Here is a 22,371-nt window from a genome sequence, read left to right as displayed (position 1 = left end):
TGAGATTTTATTTCTCAAAATTGCAGCACGTGGAAACTAGGAAGGTGCAAGAAGTCCTTACTCACTCAATCCATTTGAGGCTTTAAATGCATTGAGTAAACTACATGCTGATGTGGCATTCTTACTCTTTCTTGGTCAACATCCATATGAAGACAACCTAAATTAAATGAAGATGGCTGCAGAACAGATGTGCGAGAATTTGCTCTCAGACACAGAATAATTAATTATTGAGACAAAATTCTATCGGGTTTTGTAGAAACAGGTAGGCTGAATAAATTTGAGTAAACTACATGCTGATGTGGCATTCTTACTCTTTCTTGGTCAACATCCATATGAAGACAACCTAAATTAAATGAAGATGGCTGCAGAACAGATGTGCGAGAATTTGCTCTCAGACACAGAATAATTAATTATTGAGACAAAATTCTATCGGGTTTTGTAGAAACAGGTAGGCTGAATAAATTTGTTGGTAAGATTGCACAGATTGTTGGTGGGGATGTATAGATGAGGAGATTAGTTATTTTCGCCTGATGGTGCATTAAATTGTTTTGATGCACCTTTTTCACTACTAACACTAAAAGCTTACTAATGCTTGTGTCCATGCAGGTGGCACCATGGTTATAATCTCTGCGTTATAATCACTCCACACCTGGTTGAAATGACTGGGTTCAAATCCCGTCTTCTTCTATGGTTATGAAAAAGGATCTAAAGAGGTGGGGGGAAGTCTTGTGTCTTCAAAGCATTGTAAACAAAGACCCCTCGGCTTTCTGTAGCAGTTGATAGATGCTGTGGAGTCTCACTTCCTTATATCCTGAACTAACCGATGCGTTCCAGGGAAGGCCCAAAATTGAACGAACGCATCGACTGAGAATGGCGTTAATTCGTGCACGGTTTTCTTGGTTGGTGGTACCCCATGAGATAATTCCGTAGGGAAAGTGCGGCTGAATTAGAGAAAGGAATACTAGACTGAGAAGGGAAGGAGACACCCAGGCAGAGGCCCTGGCGAGTATTTCCGCTAATGATGAAGTTTTCTTTCGTAGGGTTATCATTTGTTTTACCCAACTTAGCTTATCATTAAAACAGATTCTGAGAAACTTGGTTTCATTTATCCTTTCAAGTTGTTTTGCTTTGTATATTATATCGAAATCAACATTTAGTGCAGTGGCGTAGCTACCATGTACGCAAGCAAGGCAATTGCCTCCGGGCCCAGGCCATTTAGGAGCCCAGAGTCGTTGGCTGGTTCCTGTTTTTGCACTTTTTATTAATTAAGTAGGGGCCCGAACATGTTCCTTGCCTCCCGGGCCGAAAAAGGGTAGCTGCGCTAGTGATTTAGTGATTCGTTTTTGGTTCTAAATGCCTTATATTTTAATTTTTCTGTTTTCAGTATAAGCTAATTCTTTTGAAGCCAACTATGCATTACAGAGAGCAAGGCAGAGATTTTGAGTTTAAGCTGGTTAGAGTTTTTATGTGTGATCTGGATGGAAATATCATCGGCATACGCTATTAGGTGGGAAGATAGGAGAAGAGAGAGAAATTCATCGATGTAAAGAACAAATAACTGATGTCGGAGTATGACTGATTTGTTCTTACGACAAACTGCCGATCAGTAAGGTAGTGTTCAAGGAGAAGGTTAATTTTCCCTCTCAAACCAAGGTCATTGAGTTTGTTGAGTAGGATGTTATGATTTATGCAATCAAATGCTTTAGATAAGTCAGGAAACCGTGCTATAGCCTAGTGATCCTTTTCAGGACGATCGATGATCCTTGAGGAGAAGTCAACTGTTGCAAGATCAGTGGATGATTTTGAGCGATAGGCATACTGTGGTTGATGGATGAGCTGATTTACTTCAAGGCAATCCATGAGTCTGCTATTAAGAATTTTTCGAATAATTTTGCAAAAACCGAGAGTAGAGCTATTGGGCGAAAGTTGTTGATAGAGTTATTCCTTTGGAACAGGAATGATTATTGCTTTTTTTGAATTGAGAAGGGAATTTATCAGATTGAAAGGAAGTTGAATATATAAGGTGTTTCAAAAATGATGGTCAATAATTTAAAGGTGAAAAGTACAAACTAAAATTAGCAAAAAAGTTCCACTGAACATCGGGCCGCAAATGAAGCGTTTTCGAGAAAATGCACATTTTATGTTAAGATCTGGCACTGACTATGGAAGCATTCTGGGCAGTCTGTATTGCTGAGACCTTGTACATGCTGGATATAGTAGGAGTACAGTAATTGGCTATGTAAAATTCCCCACACACTGCCATGACTCAGTACACACTCTTGCAGAGCAACCCTCCTTGTGGGCCTACCTGCTCGTACTACATGTGCGAAACACCCATGTTCTCTAAGGCGGGAAAATGCTTCTTGGTACAAACGTGCAGGCTCGAGTACACTGCCGTTGGCTTTACCATACGTGAAGTTCCGCATACTTTTCGTTGCTGTAACCTCTTTCCTTTGACAAGTACTTGTATGCCTGCTACGTCTCAGAGCATTGAGAAAGGGGAAAGGGAGAGAATGAGCATAACCTAACCTAAACAAACAAAAGCAAGTCAGTGGTGGATCCCAACTCTGTACAGCTTACCTTGTCAGTGGTGGGTCCCAACTCTGTACAGCTTACCTTGTCAGTGGTGGATCCCAACTAGAAATGTGCAAAATCTCGAAAACGATTCACTTAAGGACTCATATTTATGAGTCCTTAAGTGAATCCTTAAGTGAATCTATGTATGGTGCTTGAGCAGCACCATACATAGGTAAACTGTTTTGTTTGAAGATTGTAAAGTTCTCGCCCCTATGTTTTTTTGCATATTGTAGTCTGTACAGTTCACCTTTAAATTATTGACCATCACTTTTGAAACACCCTGTATACTTAAAAATTGAGCCAAGGACTTTTCAGCAGAGAAGGAGATATTTCATCAAAGCCAGGGGGTATTTGTTTTCTTTCAATTGATGTCCTGCTTCTAAAATATCTTGATCCGAGAGGGATGCGAGAAAAAAACGAGTTTCTGATTGAGTACTTGGCAGATTCTTTCATTTCATTGTCTCTGGAGTCAAGTTCGTTTTGAAAGAGGTTATTCACACTTGAGATAAAATGGTTACAGAAGGCAGTAGCTTTTCGCTGGTCATCTGAAATGACTACGTCGTTTTCAACCACGTCTCTAACGTAGCTCCGTGTTTTCAGTTTCCTTCCCGGTAATAGCTTGTTCAAAATTGTCCCTTTTTTTTTTTTTTTTTTTTTTTGCTTACTTGTTTTTATAATATTTTATTTTTTCTGACCGAATGCAGTCTGTGACTTTGTTTCTGTACATTGTGTATTGTATTTAATTTTATTTGTCTCGATTCCTGTTGCTCTAGCAATTCTTGCAAGGTTGTCCCTTTCCTTTAACGTGGTACGAATTTTGTTTGAGATGAACGGGTATATTTTTCCTATTGGTCTGGTCTTTTTATTCCCTGGACTCCTGATATATGACATGTATTTTTCATAACTGCAATTTTTTTTTTTTTTTTTTTTTTTAATTTCTTTGTTTTAACTAGATAATTTTGTGAACTAGGGAATGGTTAAGTTTTAACTCTTCAGGGAAACGAGGAGGGAAATTTGTAAACCGAGTACGAACTCCAGTTATATGAGTATAAGAAGCGATTGTGCATTTCGTTATATGGTAAGACGTTTGTTATCTATTTGTACATATTTTATTCTTTATGTTTTGATTTCTTCTTACATCTTGAAGAGTTTCGGCTCTGTTAGGCGGTGTATATATTTTACAATAAAATTTGTTGCGAATACTTAATTAAATATACCCTATAATTTAGTGAAAGTTCTCTAACGCTCTTGACAATATTCCGGGTACAGTATAGGTCAGTAGTTCCCAAGTGTGGGGTGGTCCCCACTTGGGTTCCCACTCGTTTTTTTTTTTTTTTTTTGATGCAATAGTATCCTAAACCATCCCATTAATCCATGTACGAAGCGTTTTTTATTTATTTCTATTATTTGTATATTATTTCTTCGAAATTAAATGTATTGAATACATATTATTTTAAGAGGCTCAAGGTATAAAAGACTGGGAACCTCTGCTATAGGTGCACATCGTATTGATATGCATATTAAATATATACAGATTGAGCCAAGAGTCATGGTACACTTGAAATTTTTGTTTATTTAGTATATCTATTAATTTGTCTCATTTATTTGTTATTTTATTTGCTGAATTTATTCCCACGGACGTGGATGCCTCGTTTCTCTTAATATATTGAAATAGCAAAGATTTTAGATGCCCTGTTACTTTTGATAAGTTCTTTGTGTACAGTATACAATATGAAGTATCAATTTTGATTTTATTATTTCGATGTTTGGTATTTCTGCCAGTACTACAAATATGAAATGAACTTGTGATGCCTTCCTTAAAACATGGCTTGAACTGGTTCTATATATATATATATATTTATATATATATTTACTCCGATAATATTTTTTGGTGTGATTTGATTTTGTTTGTGTGACTTGATGTAATTTGTTTGGTTATGGTTATCATAAAAGTTGATGATGCTGGTCACGTTGCTGACAAACTGTATAGGTACTTTTGGATCTACTTCCAAACATGAGTTTTTTAAGGGATGGAGTGGCCAAAAGTATATCAATTTGCAAGGATAATGTAAGATATTCTTTGAGTGGTGTGGTGCATAGGTAAGCTGTATTATTTGGAGAATCATTAGCATTATGCATTAGCATTAGTAGAGGCATATGACGCAAGAAAGCAAGCTTATGCAGCATCAGCCAAAAAAAAAAAAAAAAAAAAACCACTCCCATTTCATCCCTCTGTTCGCTCTTAATACCTGTCCAGCTGAGCCTTAAATTTATTTAGGCTATCAACTTTCGTAGATAACACTCGTTACTGAAACATAAATATTTCGTAGATAACGCTCGTTACTGAAACATAAATATAGCGTTATAACTGTGTTGGGATACAAGTTTAGGATTTAATTTTATACTGAAATTGAAATTTTATTGAAAGTAAATCGAAATCATGACTTAAACCAGAGCAGCAAAGCAAAAGGCTCAAGCTAATGGGAATGCTGTGGGTCAGGGGAGAACTGAGGGGGGCATTTGCCCTCTGAATCACAGCCTTTTAAGATGCATTATTTGCTTGATGTTTGCGGAGCAGTCAGGTATGGGACATGATACTGCCATGGGGGATGTCTTTGTATGTGCACAATGCAAGGAGTGTAAGGAAATCCGGCGACAACTCACCGTTGTTATGGGCCTATATGAGAGCTTGAAGGACAGGGTGGATGCCCTCGAAGGATTACAAGTGAGGGGCCCATCAAGCTCTCAGCTGCCCATAACAACGCCAGAGCTTGCACTTGGTCATCGCACAACACAGCGGCAACCCCCAAGGCAGAATGCTCTGGTCCCAAAGGAACTAGTAGTTGTTGGTGACTCTATTGTCAGGGAAACGGGAAACATGCTTTGTAAAAAGGATAGGTGGAACAGGACCAGGGTATGTCTGCCAGGGGCAAAGGTTGATGACGTTGTAAAGCGGATATCATCTTTTAAGGGCACAAAAGGTGATATAGTTGTACATGTTGGCACTAATGATATTAAGAGTAGGAGACCGGCGGAATTACTTAACAAGTACAGGTCACTGATGAAAGAAAGCCGTGAATTAGGGTTGAATTTGAAAGTGTCTGCAATTCTGCCCAGACACGATAGGAGGGAGTATATGATGAGAGCCCTGTCGATCAATTCGGCCCTGGAAAGATTGTGCAGGGCTCAAGGGGTAGAATTTTTTTTCAGCCTGGTCTGTACTTGTTAACAGGAGAGACTGCTTCTACAGGGATGGGATACACTTAAATAGAAAGGGTGCAAGAATGTTTGCTGATACTATCGAGGTAGTGTTAGGTGGGTCGGAAAACTGCTAGATTGGGGGGATACAAGGACTAATAGATTAACAGTAGCCACTGGCAGAGGAGAAAGTGATTCTTGCACTGCTTCTATTGGAATGAGCAGCAGCATGGAAAATAAGATGCAGGATATTACAGAGACTGCTGGGAATCATGGGGGTACAAGTAAACACATGGGTTGTATTAGGGAGGCTAAGAGGAAGAGCAGGTGCATGTATACTTGCGTGTACACCAATGCTAGGAATTTAGTAAATAAATTTGATGAATTTGAGTTATTGCTCAAAACATTAAAGGCAGATATTGTTGGGATTTCAGAGACGTGGTGTCACACAGATATAAGGAATGCAGAACTGGAATTTGGGGAGTACAATGTCTACAGAAAAGATAGACAGGATAGAAAGGGAGGAGGGGTTATGCTATTAGTTAAGAAACACATAAAATCCAAGGTAGTGAAGCCAGTCGACATCGCTGGGCAGTGCAGTGTCGAGTCAGTTTGGTGTGACATAAGCATTGGGAGATCAAAATTGAGAGTAGGAGTGTGCTATAGGCCTAATGACTGATGAGTATAATAAAAAACTGTACAGAGAAATAGAGTGGGCCAGTAAATCAGAGAGCTTATAATGGGGGATTTTAATTTCCCAGATATTGACTGGAATTTGGGGGCTGGTCACTCACACACTAGCAAGGCTTTTGTGGATTTATTGGATGATTGTTTTCTACATCAGCATGTTCGGGAGGCAACTAGAGGGAGTAATACTCTTGATTTGATTATCAGTAGTGATTCTTCATGCATTAAGAATCTGCAGATAAATGAACCACTAGGTGGCAGTGATCACAGTGTTCTGAAGTGGGAGTTACTCAAAGAGGTAACTACCATTAGGGGGTAAAGGGAAGGGGTATATGAGAGTAAAGTGGTATTGCTTTCGTAAAGGCGACTACGATGGACTGAGACAGTATTTAAATTCTATACAGTGAGATCAACTGATGATGTTATAATAGCAAATTCAAAATGGGAAGCATTCAAAGAACTTATCTTGCAAGCTACTAGGCTTTACATACCAACTAAGAAATATTGTTCAAGGTTTAGGCCTAAATGGATGTCAGATGAACTAATGAGGCATATGGCAGAGAAGAAAAATGCATGGGTTACATACAAATTAACATGTGACACAGAAGCCTATGATAGATACAAGTTGATCTGTAACCAAGTTACAAAGGAGGTTAGGCAGGCGAAGGCAAATTACGAGAGATCCTTGGCAAGGGATGCGAAGAAAAACAGCAAAGTTCTTTACTTATGTAAACTCTGGAAGGAAGGGGATGAATCAGATTGGTCCACTTGATATCAATGGTCAACTGTTGATGACCCTGCTCAGGTAGCTAACAAACTAAATGAATATTTTGCATCGACATTCACACATGAGGAGTTATTCAGCGAGGGGAATGCCAGAGGTGTATTCAACTCTAGCAGTAAGCTAGAGAATCTTGTAATAACTGAGAGTAAAGTGGAGGAGAAATTGTTGAAGATAAACACAAGAAAGGCACCTGGGGTGGATGGGATCTACCAGTTATATTAAAGGAGGCAGCAAAGGAAGTAAGCAAACCCTTAGCCATAATTATGAGAGCTTCCTTGGACTAAGGGGAGGTACCAATGGACTGGAGATGTGCAAATGTGACCCCAATTCACAAGGGAGGATCAAAGGCTGACACAAGTAATTATAGACCTGTGAGTTTAACTTCTGTTCCCGGAAAATTAATGGAGGCACTGGTTAAAGAAGCACTGCAGGATCATCTAGACAAGACTTCAGTTATAGCTTGGACACAGCATGGTTTTGTTAAGGGAAAGTCTTGCCTGACCAATTCAATTGGATACTATGATGCAGTCACAAAAGAACTGGATGCAGGGAATAACCTTGATATTATATATTTGGATCTTAGAAAGGCTTTTGATACTGTTGCATATGGAAGACTGCTGCACAAATTGGAGCAGTGTGGCATTGGAGGCAAATTGCTGCTATGGATAAAGGGATGGTTGATGGCAAGAAGACAGAGTGGTAATCAATGGACACTGCTCATCGTGGACTAATGTTATTGTGGAGTCCCTCAGGGTTCAGTGTTGGGTCCATTATTGTTTTCTGTATTTATAAATGATATTGATGGTGGTATATCAAGCTTAATATCCAAGTTTGCAGATGATATAAAGGTTGGCAGGGTTGTTAAGGACACTACTGACGCTATGCTGCTGCAACAGGATCTGGAATGGTTGAGCCGATGGGCCGAGAGTGGAAAAATGAAGTTTAACATTGACAAATGTAAAGTACTACATACGGGAAACAGTAACCCCAGAGCAACGTATCAACTCTGTGGTACTACACTGACAGTGATAGAGAATGAAAGGGACCTGGGGGTGGTTGTGCAGGCAGATATGAAGTTCTCTGAGCAGTGCAGATGGGCTGTAAGAGTAGCTCATGGTGTATTGTCAATGATATATAGGAATTTTTCTAGCAGGGATAAGGAGGTGATTATTCCCTTGTATAAGGCAATGGTCAGGCCACACCTTGAATACTGTAAACAGGTCTGGAGGCCTCATTTCAAGAAGGATGTAGAGCTGCCTAATCTGCTTTGTGACTTGGTTACAGACCAGCTTATATCTATCATATGCTTCCATGTCACCCATTAATTTATGTATCCCATGCATTTTTCTTCTCTGCCATATGTCTCATTAGTTCATCTGACATCCATTTAGGCCCAGACCTTGAACAATATTTCTTAGTTGGTATGTAAAGCCTATTAGCTTCCAAGATAAGTTCTTTGAATGCTTCCTATTTTCAATTTGCTGTTGGTAACATCATCAGTTGGTCCCACTGTATAGAATTTAAATACTGTCTCAGACCATTGTAGTCTCCTTTACGAAAGCAAAAACCCTTCCCTTTACCCCTGATGGTAGTTACCTCTTTGAGTAAATCCCACTTCAGCACACTGTGATCACTGCCACCTAATGGTTCCTTTATCTGCAGATTCTTAATGCATGAAGTATCACTACTGATAACCAGATCAAGAGTATTACTCCCTCTAGTTGCCTCCCGAACATGCTGATGTAGAAAACAATCATCCAATAAATCCACAAAAGCCTTGCTAGTGTGTGAGTGACCAACCCACAAATTCCAGTCAATATCTGGGAAATTAAAATCCCCCATTATAAGACTCTCTGATTTGCTGGCCCACTCTATTTCCCTGTACAGTTTCTTATTATACTCATTAGAGTGATTACACCTATAGCACACTCCTACTCTCAATTTTGATCTCCCAATGCTTGCATCACACCAAACTGACTTGACACTGCACTGCCCAGCGATGTCGACTGGCTTCACTTCCTTGGATTTTATGTGCTTCTTAACTAATAACTTCCTCCCTTCCTATCCTGTCTATCCTTTCTGTACACATTGAACTCCCCAAATTCCAGTTCTGCATTCCTTATATCTGTGTGACACCACGTCTCTGATATCCCAACAATATCTGCCTTTGATGTTTTGAGCAATCCCTCAAATTCATCAAATTTATTTACTAAACTCCTAGCATTGGTGTACATGCAAGTATACATGCACCTGTTCCTATTCTTAGCTACCCTAACACAACTCATGTGTTTACTTGTACCGCAATGACTCCCAGCAGGCTCTGAAATATCCTGCGTCTTGTTTTCCAGCCTGCTGCTCATTCCAATAGAAGCAGTGCAAGAATCACTTTCACCTCTGCCAGTGGCTACTGTTAATCTATTAGTCCTTGTATAACCCCAAGCTAGCAGTTTTCTGACCCACCTAACACTGCCTCGATAGCATCAGCAAATATTCTTGCACTCTTTTTATGTGCAAGAATATTTGCTGATGCTGATGTTCTTTCTATGTTCTAAAAAAATTCTACCCCTCGAGCCTTGCACAATCTTTCCAGGGCTGAATTGATCGACAAGGCTCTCATCATATACTCACTCCTATTGTGTCTGGGCAGAATTGCAGACACTTTCAAATTCAACCCTAATTCACGGCTTTTTTTTCAACAGTGACCTGTACTTGTTAAGTAATTCCGCTGGTCTCCTACTCTTAATATCATGTTTTACAAGAAATGGAATTCCTAACTCTTAACATTCATACCCAAACCAAAGAAAATCCACACATGATTGTCAGTACTTATTATCAGCATATTTTTTCCTTTAATGTTTGGTGTGATATTCTTGGAGATAATCTTATCGGTCCTTATTTTTACCGCCAAGACTCTTTAGGAATGACATACCTACATTTCCTATGTGAAAAAATGTGTGGGAACTACCTTTAATGCCTTTGAAAATCAGCAGAGGATATGGGCTGAGTGCACAACCTACTTTTCTTATATTTCTGGCTTTTAAATACAAAGACCAGTGAATTAATTGCTTAGATTTCTTGTGAAGTCACATGGAATCCATGTGATTTATTTTATATTATCATACAAGATGAACTGAGAAATCACATTTTTTGGAAGTTCCAAAACTATTAAGAATAGTCCTGAAATGATAAGATGTGCCAGAGAAACTATGGGTTCATGCTCATTGCTGCACTGAAGAAAATTGAGATCACTTTGAACAGCTGCTTTAGATGTTTTTCCTTTTAGAAATGTGTTTAATTTTGTTTTTTATGTTTTCTAATTATGATTAATGTTTAATGTCTTGGAAAAAAATACTTTTGAGACCTATATTTATAGGAACTTTTTATTTTTAGGTATAGAGTATATTCCTGCATTTCTTCCGTGTAATTTTTGAAACACCCTTTATTAATTGCACAAACAGTTCATTAAAACTTTTAGTTATAGCTTATGCTTTACTGTAAAGCATAAGCTGTAGCTAAAAATTTTAATGATTTAAGATATTAGACCTTGCTCATGAAAGAATTTCACTGTATGCAACAAATAGCATATCATAGAGAGGAATATCACAACTCTTTTACTAACTTAATTATGCAAACTTTATTTAAAAACTATTTTATAACTGCTAATATTATGTATAGAGTGCATAAATGAATAACATGTGTGAAATTTAGAGTATCGCATTCATGATCACTGTTTTGATTCATATAGCCATGACTGTTGCAGTACCAACAACTGTGGGAAAGCATCTTAGCTTTATTAAACAGTGGAAAGGTAAAGTATTTGTCATTTAATTTGATTCATTATGTGCTTTGTTATACAGTGTGAGGATTTTTTTTTTCTTACAAGTTGAATATATAATTCATCAGTTATTTTTGCTGATTCTCACCAGATATAGTTTATTACATGAAGAAACGAGCATTGTATAGCACAGCAATATAGTGACTTTTTATAGTGATAGTCTGTAGTACATTTACCCCTATCCCTTTTACATGTGAGCCTCCGTAGCCAGGTGGGAAGGAGCAGCAGTGCGTAGCACACGCTTCTTGATTAGACCAGGGTTCGAGCCCGTCACCACCAAATACGTAGGATGCGGAAAGGTCAGGGAATGACCACCGCATATCCCCGGAGCAATATTGCCTTAGTTGCTAATGCTCCTAAAAACCAAATACAGTAAACCCCCACTATTCGCGGTTTCGCGATCGCCGATTTAATATAAAATGAAACCTAAAAAAATGTGAATTTTAAAGCGCCGTAAATATTTTCCGCCATAAAAAACATGGCCGTGGCTAAGATTATCTTTCCCGGTCAAAACAGCGCTCAGTGGGGGGGGGGTGATAAAATCGCGAGTGTAGATGTTTCTCGCTAATCCTTGTTCAATATGTGTTATGCGTTTGTCATGGAAGGTTTCGTCGTTTGCTTTTAATTTATGTTTATAAATTGAATAAATTCATCAATTTATAAATTGATATGCTTACAAAAATGATAAATCTACCATTTTGCAGTGTAAAACAGACTTTTTCGAGTGTGTTAACGGAAGAAAGTGACTTTATTGTGGACAAGTTCTTTCTAACTCCTACAAAAATATGGCTACGAATAAAAAGAGAAATGTGAAAATATCAAAGAAGGTGATGACATTGGCGAATAAAATTGAGTTATTAGACAAAATTTCTAATGGTCAAAGTGTCTCCTCAGTGGCAAAGTATTATAAAATCAATGAGTCAACGGTACGATCAATCAAAAAATCGGAAGAAAAAATCTGCCGTAGTGTCCATGAAAACGTGCTAATTGCTTCAAAAATTTGCTCTGTAACTCGGGATGTTAAATTAGAAAAAATGGAAAAGGCTTTAAATCTGTGGATAGATGACCGAACTCAAAATAAAATTCCGTTGAGTTCACTCATCATTCGCGAAAAGGCAAAACTCCTTTATCAAAACTTTAGCGAAACTGGTGATAGCACTGGCGGGATGTTTTTTTTTGCTAACAAGCAAAGGCGCTGGTTTGAAAGATTTGTTTGAAATTTCTAATAAATATTACATTTAATATTAAATTGTTTCTTATTTTCATTTCGATGCCATATGCTTGCATTTCACTATGTACTGTCTATGTACATAGTCAGTACCTTCATACTATGTACATAGTATGAAGGTACATAATAATACATACATAGACAAAATTTTAGACTAGTTTTTCTTATATATTTCATACTTTGGAACGGAACCCCTTTATTACTATGGGAGCCATAACTCAGTATTCGCGTTTTCGGTATTCGCGACATTTCTCAGGAACGTAACCCCCGCGAATAGCGGGGGTTTACTGTAACAACAACCTTTCACATGTATGCATATATATACTTTACATCAGGCCTGGGCAAACTTTTTGGCTGAAGGGCCACATTAGAAATTCACAAAGAAGGCCGGGCCGCACGTAAATTCCTATTTTTAGATATACATATATTATTTGTTATCATGAAGAAGAAATACAACAAAAAATTATTCTCTAACAACCAAGAATTTAATGAGATGAATGGAACTGTTTTACATCTTTTACCAATTTTTTAATTTCGGGTGTTAATTTTGTAGTTGAGATTCTTAAAACTGCTTGTAAATGTTCATCGGTGATGCTTGATCGTAAACAATTTTTATTTAGATTCATGATGGAAAATGTTTGTTCACATATGTAAGTTGATCCAAAAATAACCAACATTTTTCGGGCAAAATCTTTAAGTTCGTCGAATTTGTCCGAATTAAGAGTATTGTAAAATTTACAGATTTCCTCACGACGGTGCAATTCTCTCAGATCGGTATCACACTGCAAATCTATAATCTGAAGCTGTAGTTCACTCGGTGCACTATCAATTTCTATTGAAAATGGGTCGCGCACTATTGCCAAACTTGTCTCAATTTTTCGGAAGTCGCCAAATCTTCGTGAAAAGTCGTCATTCAAAGCGCTGATAATTTCACAATATTTTTGAAATTTATTTTCTGGAATCTTCAGCAACTTCATGGTTGGAAAGTGGTCTACCTTGTTAATTAATAAATGTCGAAGGAACAACTGGAGTTTTAATTGAAATCCATTCAAACTTTTTACCATATCATGGGCGTATAAATTTTTCCCTTGTAACACAGTGTTGAAAGTATTTAAGTGTGTCACGATGTCCAGGGTAAACGCAAAATCACAAATCCAGTTATTATCAGTTAATTCGGGAAAGTCCATAATATTTTTCAGTTTTAAAAATAAAATGATGTCATCTTTAAGATCCCATACTCGCCGAAGTACTTTTCCTAAGCTAAGCCATCGAATTTGGCTATGATAAGGAATATCTGTGTACTCGGATTCAATATCTTGAAGAAAATTAATGAATTGTCTGTGTTTCAGGCCCCTCGATCGTATTAAATTTACTAGTTTAATAATACAAGATGTGACATGTTCAACTTTTAACACATTTTTACATAATACTTGTTGATGTATAATACAATGAATTGTAATTAAATTATAATCAGGATAATTTTCACAAATTTTATCCTGAATTTTCTTTAACGCTCCAACATTTTTACCTGTCAAACTTGGTGCTCCGTCAGTTGTTACGCTTACCATTTTGTTCCATTGTAGATTATATCTTGTTAAGCATTTTTCAACTTTTTCAAATATATCTGCTCCCGTTGTTTGGTCTTTAAGAGATTCCATCGAAAGAAGCTCTTCAATAATTTCAAAATTAGAGGTACATCCACGTATGAAAATTAATAACTGCGCAGTATTCTTTTGGTCGTTACTTTCGTCGAGAGCTATCGAGTACCATGTTATGGATTCTAATACTGATAATAATTGTTCATTCAAATTTGTATCGATACATTCAATTCTTCTTACTATGGTTCGCCGAGATAAACTTATATTCTCAAATTTGTGTTTAATGTCAGGACATATAATTCCACAAGCTTCAGTCATACATTCTTTAATATAGTCTCCATCAGAAAAAGGCTTGTTGCTTTTTGCAATTATATGAGAAATAACAAAACTTGCCTCTACAGTAGCTTCTTGTTCCTTAGTTACCCGTGTAAACACATTTTGTTGTCTAGATAAATTTTGAATCAATCCATCAGCAGTTTTCTTTCTCGCTTCCGGAGTTAAATTGGCACCATATTCGGAATGTTTAGTAGTGAAATGTCTTTTAATGTTGTACTCTTTCAACACTGAGACACTCTCCCGGCAGATGAGACAAATAGGTTTATTATTTATGTTAGCAAAAAAATATTTTGTGCTCCACTCTTCATTGAAGACACGATGCTCTTGTTGAATTTTTCGTTTTTTATTCATTTTTAAAAGGACGTAAATATTTTTATCGCTACTGGCACCAAAGATGATAACCGAAGATAACGCAAAAAACTAACTGCGGGATGACCGTCAGAGAAAACAGACTGGAACTGAGGGCAGTCAGCAGGTCTATCCTATTACTCCGCCACCTCAGCAAAGCTGTTGTCGTCATCACCAGTTGTCTGTTACTGTAGTTTCGCGCGGTTAGTTTATAATCGCAAATTATATTGTTATAAAAGGGCCCGTTGGAATTGGGACAGCATGCCGTTTAATCGGGGCAGGAGACCCCAGCACTGGAGATTACCCTACGATTGTCTCCGACGGTACCACATGGTTTGGTCGAAATTCTGGAGGTCACAACCATAAAACAATAAAAACAATTAGCAGTCACCTGTGTATTGGGCTTTTCTGTTAGTGAAATCTATCATAAACGGACAGTAAACTCGATCTTATTGAATTTGCGATAATAACGACAGCTGGCATTCTGTGGGTTATTATGGTGAAATGTGTTTACACTTCCATGAAATCTTCAATCATATAAAAAAATTAATTTTCAGATCTTCTCTTCATTCCTATTTTTAAATCTTTGTAACTCGTTACTCCGTTCTCACTTGCGCGTATCCTGTTACTTGCAATTTGTGTGTACCGTGTTCTTTGTTATTGATTGCTTATCTTTTTACTGTTTTAAATTTTAACCCCCACCCACAAATTTCAGTGAACAGAAATGTCAACTAGTTCGTATGTACATATTACAGTACGTATTAATTCTTCCGATTATCACGTATATTCTTCCGATTTTCACGTATCATTTAATTTTTTAATTAGTAAGGTAATAAAGGGTAAATTTGTGCTGTTTAATATAACTTTACTTTTATAACCTGTGGATAATATTCCTCCTATTTTCGCTAATTAGAATCGCTGTTTAATAGAATTAAAATTCAATTCACAAACGTGATCACAATGACCGGCGCTTACTGCACATTGTAATAGTGAACGGTACTTTACATGCTACCTATCAAATCACATTACGATGCTGACTCCATCGTAATGTGATTTGATTGTACAGTGAAACAATTGTAAAGGGGGAGTACATTGCATTTTTAACTATTTACGTGAAACTTCGGATAATTGGGGCAGCCGCTTAATCAAGCCAAAATGCACTAGTCCCGATGTGTCCCAAATAACCGGAATGGACTGTACAAATTTATTTTTCAAAAAGGCGTCGCAAAGGGCATAAAATAAGTAAACTTTTTTCGAAAATACAATTAAAGCTCGCGGGCCGCACACAAATGTGCGGCGGGCCGCATGCGGCCCGCGGGCCATAGTTTGCCCGGGCCTGCTTTACATACTTCTCCATATAAGAGATCAAAAGAGCATTCTGTCAATTTATTTATTTCAAATCTGATTCACAGAAATGCCACCCACAGACATTGCAGATCATATGGTAGTCAAACAGTTCAGTAATGGGATTAATTTCATGTAAAGGAAGCATTAAAAAAGTAAAAAAAAAAAAAAAAAAAAAATTAAAATATCACCGGCCTGTAAAATATAAAAGGTATCCATAATATAAACAGATAAAAAGCTTAAACTAAAGATTTTGTGTTAATTTTTCCAGTAATGTGCACATTGCACAGCATTGTCAGATCACAAAGCTAGGTCCTCTGTGAAGTATTGTGGACCAGAGGACAGCTCAACAAGTTTTCCATGGTTTGGATGGCACTGCAACCACATTGAGTACCATCTGTTTAATCCCAGTGGGTGTGATTAAATTTTGATATTCCTGTAAGGAACCAAAGTTTGTTTAAACTTTTCCACAGGGACCAGCCTAAACTGGTTCTGTGTGGATGTGCCTCTGATAGTGGAAAGCTGATAAGTCTGCTGGGTTTTTATCAACAACGGCTTTTTGCCAGGGTCTTTAATCTGGTAATATCAGGAGGAAAGCAAAGCTTTGTGCAGGAAGCTCCTACAGGACAAAAGATTGTATAGATCTTGTTGCTGGCCATATTGTAAATCATCATCATCAGTCATTTTCAATCCACTTCAGGATGAAGACCTCTATAGCAACTTCCAAATCCTTCTGTTTTGTGCAATGGCCATCCATTTGCTACCCATGAACTTGCGAATTTCATCTATCCATTTCCGTTGTTTCCTTTTAGCTCCTCTTGGGTACCATTCTGTTATTTTCTAAGTCCATCTGTCATCATGTCTTCAAGCTGTGTGTCCTGCCTCATGTCTTCAAGCTGTGTGTGACCATTTCAGTTCTTTAGTTTGGATAAGAATGTCCTTTATTTGCGTTTGCTGCCTAATCCATGTGTTTCTCTTCTTATCTAACAGTCTGATTCCTAATATAATTTGTTCCATTCTTCGCTGTGTAGTTTTCAGCTTCTCTTCCATTCTTTTGGTGAGTGCCCAAGTTTCACTTCCCTAAGTCATGGTGGGGAGTATACATTAGTGCAGTGTTTCTCAATCTTTTTACTCTCGTGGCACATTTTCCAAAGAAGAAAAATTTTGCGGCACACCTACGTAGTCATAGAAGAAGAAATTTCTAAATTAAATAAATAGAACGAAAAATAATATTAACAATTTTTTTATTTATACTTATATTATATCTGTGTTATGCAAACAATTCTTACAACCAAAATAAAATATTCGGACAATGATGTTAAAATAAAAACGACGTTAGTTTTTTTTTAAGATTTCGCGGCACACTTGGAAAATTTTGCGGCACACCCTTTGAGAAACACTGCATTAGTGCATTATTTTGAGCTTCAGAAAAATTGGGATATAGCTCCTCAGTATTTGACTATATTTCCTGAATGCTATCCATCCGAAATTTATTCTTCTCTTGTCTTCCAGCCATTTATCGTTATTATAGCTAATGACTTGTCCCAAATAAGTATATGAATCCACCTTTTAAATTACTGCTCCTTCAATGATTATATCCTTTCTGTGGCATACTTGTTTGTCATTATTTTTGTTTTAGCCATATTCATCTTTAGTCCGAAATCATTACTAACTCTGCATAATTGATTAAGATTTTCCAATTCTTTGGGATTGTGGCTTATGATCATAATGTCATCTGCAAATCATAAATGGTTTAGGTACTCTCAATTCACGTTGACTCCTTTCTGTAACATCTTCTGAAAGCTTCTTCAAGGGCAGCAGTAAACAACTTCAGAAATAGTGTCTCCTTGTCAAACTTCTTTCTCAATTTTAAATTTGCTACTGTCTTTGTCTAGTCCCTAGGTTCCCAACCTGTGGGTCGCAACCCTTAAGGGAGTCTCAAAGTGTTTTCTGGGGCCTCACTGTGGTTAATTTTAGTTGCAATTATTTTTATAGGAAATTTCAACACTTATTTATTAATTTCAATATGGCATATAGCTACACTGCAATATTCTACTAGTGGTTGTAACACTGATTTTTGATAAATGAAAGGAAGTGACTTAAGGTCCACCACTATGGATACTTAAAAGATATTAAAATTCCACCGTGTTCATACATATTAAACATTTTATATTATTTTAATTATTTGCTATGGCGGGCCCTTAATATTTTTTCAAATTTCCGCCGCGGCGGACCTTGATTCACTCCCTAAAAATAAAATATACAAATGCAGTGTTATCGTTAGGATAAAATTCTGTTACAAATAGTAAACTGAAAGAAATATTCACTATGATGCAAAATTGAATATCAAAATTAATTTTTAATCGGTGTCTCGGTGTGTGTGAATAAGACTGTTGAATGCAGACTGTCAAATAAAGGTGAGTTGCTCTCTTAACACAGTTGAAGATCCACTTTAAAATCTCGTCCTTTGTCTAAACCTTGGTTTCCAATAAATGTGCTAAGACTGTTCAAGAGAAGAACGTTGCATATTGTAATTGGATTGTATCCAAATCTTCAGTTTCATTTTCTGCCTACACTAAAGCTCACAAAAATTGTAAAGTAGTTATTAATCAGTCCAAACTAGATTTTGAACAGGCTAAGAGTAGAAAACTTGCTTCTTGCCCTAATGGTAGCTGAGCATTGTGGTCTCTTGCCAAATCTATTGGCCTCGACTTTTGCTCATCTCTGCTCCCACCTCTGTCAAAACCAGTTGGTTCTGTTGTCACTGTAGCCAAGGATAAAGCTGACCTGCTAGCATCCTATTTTTTTTTCCAACTCCTGTACTGATCTTGGTAAAACACCTCCCACCATTCCCAACAGGCTCCATTCAATGCCTCCTGTGTTCTTCCGTCAAGAGGATGTCAGAAGGATTTTGACAAATCTTGATGCTAAGAAAGCTCCAGGTCCTCATGGTATTTCTCCACTTGTTCTCAAAACCTGTGCTCCTAAACTTCTGTTCTTTGCCACCTTTTTTCACTTTCTTATTCCAAAGGTGTTTTTCCTTCTGCTTGGAAATTTGCTCATATCCAGCCAGTTCCTAAAAAGGGTGACAAATCCTTCCCATCCAATTATCATTCCATTGCAATTACTTCTACTCTTTCTAAATTATAAATCAACAGGGATTACCTTTATTTTAGATATAGGAAGCTTCTAGTCCAACTCGCTAATAATTCTTGAGGATATCTATTTTGTAAAGCAGGTGGGACATCGTCCCCACTGTCAGAACCGTAGTGTTCAGACCGTGCGGTCTCAACAATGAGCGCTCATGACTGCTGTCTACAAACACCATACTTCTGGCAGCATGGAAACCATTATTTGGATTGCATTAAAATTAGGTTTTTGGGATCTAAACTGTTTAATAAATATGGACCGGACCGATTATTTCTTTTGGTCTTATAGCTGGACTTTAGAGTTAAATTTAGGGGTCTAATAAAATTGGATAGGGGGTTATTATTCTCTACATTCCTTAAGTTGGACTAGAACTTTTCGGGCGTCATGTTCACAGGAATGGAGCAACTCACAATTAATCCGAAACTTTTGTCTTGTGTTGTAGTGTTTGTTCTTCACGCATGCGTATAAGTGACCAATCGTCGGACAATAGGAATGGCCTACGGATATTGATTGAAGTTTCATGTAGTTTCATCTCTAAGGTTTCTGCAATAAGTAGTTTGTGATAGTTCTGTTGAATATTTATAATTTTTGTTTCATTAAAGCTGAATGAATGTCGTTCATTTATTGCGTGGAACGAAAGTTCCAGTGCATTTGAACAACACGCCCGCACAGAAGCTTCGTGTTGTTTTGCTCGAAGCTGTGCCACACCCATGGTAGATCCTACATAAACAGCGTCGCAATTTTTGCATGGGATGCTGTATACGAGGTCATGCTGTGATTGGAATGTGGTATTTGAAGGTCGATTTCTGAAGAATGTGTATAATTTGTTCATGGGTTTTGCTATGATTTTCATGTCGGTTCCCTTGCATATTTGATTAAAATCAAATATGCAATCTCTCTCCACTTTCCCTCAGTTATTACAAAATTATCTACTCACTGCCAGAGTTTAACTCACCTCTGGCATTCCCCTCTCTGAATAACTCCTCATATGTGAATGTAGATGCAAAATACTCATTTAGTTTGTTAGCCGCCTGAGCAGGATCATCAACAGTTGAACCATCAATATCCAGTGGACCAATGATAGCACATTGCCGATGATAGCACATTGCATTCCAGTTTCCATTTTGAGAAACCTTGCCCTGCTCAATCAGCTTCAACTTCTCGAATATCTGCTGCCAATTCCTTAAATGCCGATCTCCAGGTAATTCTCCAGTGGGGCAAAGACAACTTAGTTGATTTCAGTTCTTCTAAAACTCAGTCTTGTCTTATATCTCGCAAAAAAGGATTTTTGTGCTTATCTTTGGTGACACTCCAATTTCTAGGCAAAATGATATATCTCTTTTGGGGATTACCCTGACTTCTAGTCTCTCTTGGCACAAGCACATTACAAATATTGCTTCCTCTGCATCTAAAAAACTTGGTTTTCTCTTTCGCTCTCGGCATTACCTTACTTTCAAACAGCTGTTCACTCTGTACAAATCACAAATCTGCCCTACCATGGAATATTGTTCTCACATCTGAGATGGTGCCCCCAAAACCTCTCTTGGGCTTCTAGATTCCATTCAGAAGAGGGAAGTTAGGTTAATTAATGACTCCTCTCTAACAGAGTCTCTCTACTTGCTGTCTCATAGACGTACTTTTTCTGTTGCAATCCTTTTCTACAGATACTTCCATGGGTACTGTTCTTCTGAATTAGCTTCTGTAATTCCCGCTTTCTCTTTCAAAACGGTCCAAACAAGTGCCGCCGCCAGCCAACATCCACCTTAAGTGGTACTCCACTTAAGGTGGTAGAAAATGAAAAAGACCTGGGAGTAACTGTGCAGTCAGATATGAAGTTTTCTGAGCAATGCAGACAGGCTGCCAGAGCAGGTCATGGGGTTTTGTCAATGATATATAGGAATTTTGCTAGCAGGGAAAAGGAGGTGATTGTCCCTCTGTATAAGGCAATGGTCAGGCCATGCCTTGAGTACTGTGTACAGGTCTGGAGGCCTCATTTTAGGAAGGGTGTAGATTTGTTTGAGCGTATACAGAGAAAGGCAACAGGATTGGTGAGGGGAATGAAGGGATCCTCTTACCAAGAGAGGCTTAAGTTCTGCAAATTGCAGTGGCTGGAGACTAGGCACCTGTGCAGTGATCTGATTGAGGTGTATAAGGCCTTGAATATGTTGAGCACGCTGAATTTTGATGGAATCCTTCCACTTGTTCAGATTACGAACCTAAGGGGGCATAAATTCAAATTAAGGAAGGACAGATGTAGAATAGATGTGCGGAAATTTGCCTTTAGCCAGCGGGTGGTTAATTGCTGAAACAAACTTCCATCTGGTGTTGTGGAAGTTGATAGGTTGAATAAATTTAAGGAGGAATTGGACAGGCATTTGGAAGGAATGGTATGATTTTTTTTTTTTTGGCTGATGCTGCATAAGCTCATACACTTGCTTTCTTGCATCACATGCCACTACTACTGTCCAACTTCAAACTCGCAGAATTAACTTTTCATCTTCCTCGTTTATTCATTCAGCTGCTGATTTTTTGGACCAACCTTCCTTTATATGTATTTCCTGAAAATTACAGTCTACAGAAGTTTAAGTCTAATGTCAACAAATACCTTCTTTCATCTTCTCAATCTCCAACCCAAGCACGGTACTAAGTACTATAGGTTCTAATACCTCTCGTGTTTGGGGTTTTCTTTAAAAATATATATATATTCATTCAGATGATATCAAAGAAGTGTTCCTGTTTTGTAGCAGTGCACTTGAAACTGGAGGACTACAGTGGAAAAACGTCTGTGGGATTTGTACAGATGGAGCACCAGCTATGCTAGGATCGAAGTCGGGCTTTCAGACAAAAGTGAAAGAACTTGCTCCCCAAGCAAAGGGCATTCACTGCATGATTCTCCGATATGCTCTTGCCAGTAAGACTTCACTGCGTGATTCTCCAATATGCTCTTGCCAATAAGACTCTTCCAGCTCCTCTGCAAGAGGTACTTGATTCTCTGAACAAAATTGTGAATTACATCAAATCTGGAGCCCTCAACACCTGTCTGTTTAAAGAACTCTGTAAAGACATGAATTCTGATCACAAGGTTCTTTTCTACAATGCTGTATGCTGGTTGTCGAATGGAAATGTTGTCAATCGTGACTTTTAGTTGAAAGATGAAATCAAGTTGTTCCTGGAAGTGCAAGGGAAACATGACTTTGTGGCTTACTTTAGTGATGAAGCTTGGAAGAAAAGAGTTGCTTACTTAGCAGACATTTTAGACCAGCTAAATAAACTGAACCTAATATTT

At 37.7% G+C, this 22,371-nt stretch overlaps 1 protein-coding gene across 3 annotated transcripts in view; it reads left to right on the top strand.

Annotated features, from left to right (window-relative positions):
- Nucleotides 1-3,086: 3,086 nt before the first annotated feature.
- Nucleotides 3,087-22,371, top strand: part of LOC150075010 (methylosome protein WDR77-like) — a 136,854-nt gene continuing 117,569 nt past the window's right edge. The window contains exons 1-3 of one of the 3 annotated variants that reach the window (XM_090388924.1): nucleotides 3,333-3,385; nucleotides 3,548-3,655; nucleotides 10,992-11,054. In XM_090388924.1, the coding sequence (XP_090245050.1) occupies nucleotides 10,994-11,054 (61 nt within the window). In that variant the 5' untranslated portion in view covers nucleotides 3,333-3,385; nucleotides 3,548-3,655; nucleotides 10,992-10,993. Of the gene's footprint in view, nucleotides 3,189-3,332; nucleotides 3,386-3,540; nucleotides 3,656-10,991; nucleotides 11,055-22,371 lie in introns of those variants that run through there. The other 2 variants (XM_090388925.1, XM_090388923.1) reach the window with 2 other exon arrangements.

This window comes from Mastigoproctus giganteus, chromosome 14 (genome assembly GCF_048544385.1).
Source record: "Mastigoproctus giganteus isolate SK-2022 chromosome 14, ASM4854438v1, whole genome shotgun sequence".
In the NCBI taxonomy this organism is placed as follows: domain Eukaryota; kingdom Metazoa; phylum Arthropoda; class Arachnida; order Uropygi; family Thelyphonidae; genus Mastigoproctus; species Mastigoproctus giganteus.
Note: the sequence above shows the minus strand (reverse complement) of the source record. Positions and strands in the feature narration are given on the sequence as shown.